The sequence below is a fragment of the Oryzias melastigma genome, linkage group LG12 (genome assembly GCF_002922805.2).
Source record: "Oryzias melastigma strain HK-1 linkage group LG12, ASM292280v2, whole genome shotgun sequence".
Lineage (NCBI taxonomy): Eukaryota > Metazoa > Chordata > Actinopteri > Beloniformes > Adrianichthyidae > Oryzias > Oryzias melastigma.
In genome coordinates, this window is record NC_050523.1 from 7,429,704 (window position 1) to 7,437,326 (window position 7,623).

The 7,623-nt window shown below is 37.9% G+C and overlaps 1 protein-coding gene across 6 annotated transcripts in view; it reads left to right on the forward strand.

The window, feature by feature from the left end:
* Positions 1-1,539: 1,539 nt before the first annotated feature.
* The window catches only part of garnl3 (GTPase activating Rap/RanGAP domain like 3), an 83,912-nt gene continuing 77,828 nt past the window's right edge, over positions 1,540-7,623 (forward strand). For 2 of the 6 annotated variants that reach the window (XM_024299168.2, XM_024299173.2), the window contains exon 1: positions 1,549-3,275. In XM_024299168.2, coding sequence (XP_024154936.1) covers positions 3,178-3,275 — 98 coding nt within the window. In that variant the 5' untranslated portion in view covers positions 1,549-3,177. Of the gene's footprint in view, positions 3,276-7,623 lie in introns of all 6 variants that reach the window. The other 4 variants (XM_036214389.1, XM_024299169.2, XM_024299170.2 and 1 more) reach the window with 4 other exon arrangements.

The window sequence follows — 7,623 nt, forward strand, 5'->3', positions numbered from 1 at the left end:
TTAAGTCGGGGTGTGGAATTCTGAGTATGGTTCTGTAAGAGGTTAAGCTTTATGACATTTAATCTCTTCTAGAGGTTTACCGTGAAAAACTAAAGAAGTTTAGAAACAAAAAAAAAAAAAAACTAACATATTCCTCAAGGATAGATAACAAGCATGACCGGTTAACACCAGAGATGCAGTCAGTGACACCTAAATAACCCACCCTCTTTGACCCACTGTAATTCCTCGACCGCTTATGCAATATGCTGGTTGATTGCATTAGCATTTCACTTGCATATTATTGCAAGGCTGCTTTTCTCCACTTCCGAATCCGTTGGAATTGGCTAAATTGCTTAAACTGTCACAAACGGGCAGATGGCTGGTTCTACATGCAGCAGGTTTATTAGTTTAGACAAGAACTAAGCACAGCTAACAGTTCACAAAGCTAAATCAGGGTCAGACAGGCAGAGGTCATGGGATAATCCAAAAAGAGACTGGGGTGGCAAGAGTCCAGGTGAGGGTGGGGGCAGGCAGCAGGGAATCAGAGATGGAGCAGGGTCAGGTACACAGAAAGTCAGGTCCAGATGGAAACGCTCAGTATTGCAGGGAGGGAGGCACAAACAATACTTCGCAATGAATGAGGCTTTGTGTAGTGCTAAGTGGGTGATTGGCAAATGAGCAACAGTGCGCTGGGGTTGATGGGAGATGAAGTGCAGTCAGTATTCTGGAGATGGCGCCCGCTGGTGACCAGAGCGGGAGATAGAGCGCCGACTCCTGACTCTTAAAGAAAAATAAAGTTTTTAGTTTTTAACAAATAACAGTACTGAGCTAAAAGATTTAAGACGTCAGATTTTTGTGTGCAGAGTATCACAGAAAATCAATTGGAAGTTAGAAATTATTACCAGAATTAAGGCGAACTGGATTATAATATAGGTTTTTTTTATTTTTGAACAATATTTAAGTGGGTTGAAAAAGACAGTGAAAGTCACAATCAGCTTTGATTTATAATTTTTTTTACTTTTTTTTGGCAGAGATCAACCACAATTGGTAAAAAATAAATTAAGATGTCTTTTTGATTTTATGTGAAACTTTCAAATCTAGAAAAAAAAGGTGATTTTCTTGTATTTCTTTTTTTATTAATGCAAAAAAAGTTCTTTTTTATTTGTCATTTTGTAGCATTGACATAAATACAAATCCGTGTCTTATTTTTCTAAAGAATGAATTGAGTCTTTGTGGCTCCTGCTGGGTTTTGGTCCGTGAATAATTCACCTGAATGGCTCTGTAAGTGTCGAAGGTTGCAGACCCCTGCCCTAATTGCATACTCCTTAAAAAAACATTTTTGGACATCAATACAGTTTCAAATCCCCTTACAAGTGGAGCAATAGGGAGTAGCCAGAGGAATAGGGGTAACTATTTGGATTTAGCCTTACACTAGTCAAAAGAATGTGTTGAAGAGTTAAAGGAAAAATGTAGAGGCACATTCTTTCAAAAGCTTGTTGCTTGTAACATGATGTCCACTCGTTTGCATCTGGAAATGAGATTTGTCACAAAACGGCAGAATATTTGTGCCTTTTGAAGATTTGAGCATGCAGTACTGCAATCATGATGGCTATCAAAGACTGGCCATTGAAAGTCTCTCATGTTTCCCACTCTGATCTATTTTTGAAATAAGAAGTATAACATTTTGTAATCTTGTTGGCTCAAGAGCAGCGACACACTGATTGGCTGCAGACGGGAGAAATGATTGGTTGATTGGTTGAGGTAGAATAACTAAAATTTGTGTCTATACACCTGCATGGTTGTGAGGATCTGTAAATTCAATTCAAGTTTATTTATATGGCACCTTAACATAAACAAACAAGGCACAGTACAGCAACAACCAAAGGTTTATAACAGAAAGTAAATGGAATAAATAAGAGCAAAAGTCAAAACAGATCAGAGTCTGTATCTTAAGCCTGGCTATAAAAATAAAGGTTGAGATGCTTTTTTTTTTTTTTAAGTGGACAGTAAGTAACGCTATAAAAGGTTTAGATGTGCTTTAATCTGTTTTATGGCCACAAATTTTATCTACTTTTCACATATTAATCAATGATTTGCCACATAATCATTTCACAATTGCTGTTTGTCCATCTTTAATTTTAAATGTAGTTTCTCAAATTAAGAGGCTAAACTGGTAACCAATTTCTTTTCTGCATTTGCAAATTTTTGTAAAAGATGCAAAAATGTTGTTTGTATAACATGTATAAATAAAGTCCTGGTTGGACGAGGCTGGAGTTGACGAAAATTAAAACTTTAAATACAATTTTTATTCAAATTTGGCACCAAAGCTTTATTTAAATCATTTTTTTACCTTTGTTTTCTTATGGTGATAAAGTGATGTGCACTTTTAACGTGGATCTTACACACTGCTGCTTTTCAGGTTCTCTGACTTGCTGCTAATTGGCTAAATCAGGTTTTTTTAAAAACATCCTGACTGACTGAGCACACCTGCCTGCAGCAAATAGGGCGGGGAAACTAAAGTGGGAGAAATTAAAAGGAAATGAGAAGGAAGTGCAAATGGTTTTGTCCATAGCCTCAATTTGCCTCATCAGGTAATTCTTGGTAGAGTCCTCTTTGTGAAGTTGTTAAAACTCCTCATAGATTATTATTACATAATTGTTAGTTTGTCTTTTTTTATCTTCTTTTTTTTGCATTTCTACATTCAATTTTCTTCCTTTCTGAATGCATCTCCTGGATTATCATGAATATATTGATTTTGTAGCCTGCTGCATGAACATTAGAGGCTTTTCGGTTTAGTTTCTCCTCCTTTCTCAGGAACAGAGTGAGTAATTCACCCACAGACACGCTCAGCCTGCTGTAGCCTCACATCTCTCTCCTCTTCCTCCTCCTCTTCCTCCTCCTCCTGGAGTCTCTGCGCCGCAGCTTCAGTGTGGGGCTGAAGCTGAGGGAGCGCACTCTCTCCGGACTCTCATGAGCCTCCATCTCCAGCAACATGCACCCAACCTCAACGGGCATCCGCATCCCGAGTCAGACCTAACCCGACGGGGCGAGGAAGTGTCAGCCTGCGCCCTCCACTGAGGTGACCCGCGCGTCTGGATCATTCCTTTTTTACATTATTTTTTTTATTTTTGGTGTCGCCTCTCCGTCCTCTTCCTTCCTCCTTCCATCTCGGTCCACTTGGCTTTTCTACCTGCACTCATGAATTCAGACAAAAATGTGTACCTCGGCAGAGACAAGGCTCTCATGCGGAAGAGAGCGCAGCTCCTTCGGAAAGGTTGCAGCTTCGAGATTACCAGGTAGGTCTTTTCCTTTCTGACTATTTTTTCTTCCTTTTCACACGAGTGGATGACTTTATTTCTGTCTGGGACGCGATAGGATCTGTTGTAATGAGCGTTCTGTCCCGCAGCAGTGGTGGAATTCGCCTGGTGGTTTTCTGTGCGTGCACAGACGAGGGGTGTCCCAAAACATGTTAGGAGGAGCGTCTCGGATTTCCCCCCTTTAACTGTGCAAATATTACGCAGCACTTCTTTGGCGTTTCCTTGTTTCATCTGTGCGTCAATTACGTTGCGCACGGATGGATTTGTTTTCTTGTTGCTTTTGCGCACCAGACGTGCAAAAAAAGGCGCAAAGGATGGTTGGACATCACCTGATGTGGCTCCATACAGGCAGGCGCAGCTGGAGCAGAGTTTAACACACATGATGGGGGAGATGTGGGGTTGGAGGGGGGGTCTCTGTGACAAATGGACTACATAATGCGCAGCTGGTGGGGCTGCACTGCATGACAGGGCTGGCTTACCCTGCAGGGGTACCCACACATGGATGACAGGCTGTCAGCTCGTCTGGTTTCCCTATAAACTACTTTTCTTCTGCATTTTCAATCTGGAAAAAGTCAGCGTTATGCTGAGAGCTTGCATGTGCATTCAGCTAGAAGGTGGCAGTTTTTATTTTGTATTTTTCCAAGTTTTGTTCAGGATTAGTCACGAATCTCCATCCTCTTGTGAGGCTGAAGATCCCGAAAACCCAGTCCTCAAGGTGATAGCATGCGGGGGTGAGATTTGGCCAGCTTACCAACCAACCACTTACTTTCAAATTATACATCCCTTCTAATTAGCCTGATCTGCACATATACAGAGCTCTCCTCTTCTCTGCACTCCCTGAGTTTCGCTGAAAAGCTTCCTGGCAGTCTGTCTCTCAGCCAGGGAAGCTTCAGCGGACAATCAATCAGGAAATGGAACTATCCAGAGGGTGGTATCAAAGACAGAGAAGTAAAAGGGCTAAAACTGCAAACAAAAATCCTTTTGTGGTTCTCTCAATCTCACCTGTGGAAGTTTGATGATGATTCCCCGTTAGATGTTCACTAATGTCTCACATTAAAGTCATCGAGCTGCCTCCATCCATTCTGATCTGCTGCAGCTAATCCGTTTGGATACAATCACAACGCAGCTCATTGTTGTTTCCAGCCATGTTTTGGGCAGCGTATCATGATGACTAAGCCTTATCTAACCAAGTCAGCAGACTGCCAGCTGGCCTGTCCTCCTGGACAGCAGGTAGCTGCAGAGTTGCAGGTGGAAGCAGAAACTTCGATAGATAACTGGAAACATTTATCAGGCCTCTTTCCTCCCTGGTGTCACTTTTACTGCTTTTAACTTCCACTCAAACTATAATTTTTCCTCTTGTAAAATTGTTCCCAGTGGTCTTTATACAGTTTTTAGCTAAAATCAAAAAGTCTGTCATTTTTTAAGTCAAATCATCTGCAGGAGCTCATTAGAAATCCACCTCTGAGTTGTGGGTGTGACTTTAGGCATGGAAGTTAGCCTTCACTTATTTCCCATCATCCCTTTGCTTACACTCTCTTTCGCTAGCTTATAACAGCTAACATTAGCGTAGCAAAAAAAAAAAAAAAGGAAAATGGCGAGTAGGAATATCAGTTATAAAGTCGTACGGTTTAAATCCAGATGACAGTTCAGACAAAGAACATGAAGACGTTCATGGGTCTATTTGTTTGTAAGTGGATGCTTCAGAATTGTAGCAGAGAAGGGAGACTTTGACCCGTCCATGGCAGTTTCTGCGTCACAAATCTCAGCTTTTTCAAACTTCCGAGTTGTATCTGTTCCTGCATCCAATGCGGTTTGAGTAAATAAATACTCAGAAATGCAGTTTCTTTTCTGTTATTTATTTTAAATATGTCCTCCATCATGAGAAAAATGCAACAAGAACATGTTAAAGCATGATTTTTGGTCTTTAAGGCTTTTCTTTTAGGTTTTTTTTTTTTTTGGATACAAGATTAAAACTGTGGCACCAATTGGAAAAAAAATCTCTCAGATTTAAGTAGCAAATTCATGAGGAAATCCCTGAAGAACATATATGTCCACTCCAGTGAAGTTTCACTTTTTTAACAGCTGTTCAATTAAGCTTTTATAATGCTGAATTTTAATTAATTATTAATGTGAAAGGACTGATTGATCAAGGAGAAATCTGATTGGAAGCAATCAATAAATCATTTGAAAATCACACCTTGGAGAGCCCCTGATCTCCTCCATTTCCAGATGTTGTCGCCTTTAATGTAGGGATCGCAATTACATTTTATTACTATTTGCCTGATTTGTAGTCTGATCTGCTGTTGCAGCTTTGATAAATTAAGTCAAATATATGTCCTTGAATCATCAGCTGGACCAACACCTTATAGTTCATATTTTACTTTGTTTAGTTTAGTTAAATCAGACTAGAACTCATTTCCCACATGACACCGGTCCAGGTGTGAATACATTCATGCACAATTCTGGTTAGAAAAATACAGAGTAAACCGCTCCAAGTTTAGTGAAAAGACGGAGAAGCTCCTGAAAAGTGGTATGTTCAAATGAGAAAAAAAGACTCTAAAGCCATTTAGAGGTAGCAGACGTGTGAAGATGGAGTTAAAGAAAAGACAAAAGTCAGAGATTTTGTGAAGATTCATGGAAAAGAGATGCAGTTTCCTCTTTTCACAACATTTTATTGCAAAATAACAAGCTTAAACTGACTTAGAAACACGAGTTTCAGACATTTGTAAATGAAATGATCTTCTTGATAACAAATTGCGGTGTGCAGAACCTCCATGACTGTTGATCTACATTTGTTTTGTTTCATCCTTCATGACCTCTTGACAATTGTTGCATCCAATCTTAAATTTAGGTCTTCTTGCAAGAAGTGCATTGAGAATACAGATGGAAAAGCAAAGTTTGTCCCAAATGTGACTATTTAATTTAACTTAAGTTTTACGGTTTTGCAATTAAGTTCGTGGACAAAAAATGAATATCTTTTGTTCATGGTTGTGTTGTAAGTTTTAGAAAAACAGGTAGAACTTATGATGAAAATTTGTGAATATTTTAAGTTTTATTTATATCTCACTAAATTGGCCTTTTTAATGATCAGAACCTCTGGATAATAAATTTAATGTAGAAGCTGAACTCCTGCAGATTTGCTTTCTCCCATCCCTCATTTAAACTCATTTTGATGGAGAACGAAACCAATCAGAGGAAATTTAAACAAGAAAAGAGAATAAGTCACTGAAAAACACACGTTCAACATGATGTTCCTCCTCTAAATGATCAAAAGTTTCTATGTGATCCCTAATGAGCCAAATGGAAAAAGCTTCACAATGACAAATGTATGTGTGTTTAACTCTGGGATTGATGCGGTCCGTTCAAAAAAGCTTTTCCTCCCGTATGATGGAACAAGGACAGCAGTGGAGGTCAAATGATAATGTTGCTATAATTTGGAGCCCCACTGATTTTCAATGAGAGGCATATTATTTATTTAATTATATTGTCAACAGCTAATTAAAGTCTTTCCATCTAAAAAGTTGTTGCAACAAAATACAACTTTTCTAATCATAAAAAGCATAAATCTTGGAATTAAAAAAAGGGTTTTATTCAGCACTGCATCTTTACAAATTGATTAAAAAAAAAGCAAAAAACAAGATTTTTCATATTTTTAGCAAACAACAACAACATTGCATTAGTTTGGTGTTTCTAAAAGTTTGTGACTATAAACATGAGATCACTGGATTTGTGGTTTACATTCATTCATCTGACTCAAAAATTAGATTTTTCTTTTCATACAGTCATCATTATCCTGAATAAATGTGAAAATAGGACCAATAAGTAGAAAAACAGGCCTAATAGTTAAGGAAACCCAAGTGTTTTGCTAGTATATAAAAAAGGACCAAAAATAAAAGTAATCTTAATCATCTTTTGGTTACCTTTAATATTCATGACAAGTCTACAAATGAATGGGTGGCATCGAATCCGTTAGAACACAAAGATTTAGACGTATTATTCTGTCCAGTTTTTGCACATTTGTAAGACCAAATTTATAAGAATAACATAAACACAGAAGTACATTAAATAAAAGTTACTTTCAGTATAAATCTTCACTATTTATTATTGTAATTTTTAAGTAAGTGGGTCAATTTGACCCCAATCAGAAGTTGAACCTAATTTTAATTTATTAATGTCACTCCATAAAAAAACATTCAAAAAATGTTTTTAAATTAATTTGCTATGTTATATAATTTTATTTTTCAGCATCAGTTTCCATTATAAATAAGTCATTATTATTTAGTGGACTTTTCTCAAGAAATATGAGCATGAATATATTGATCTAGTC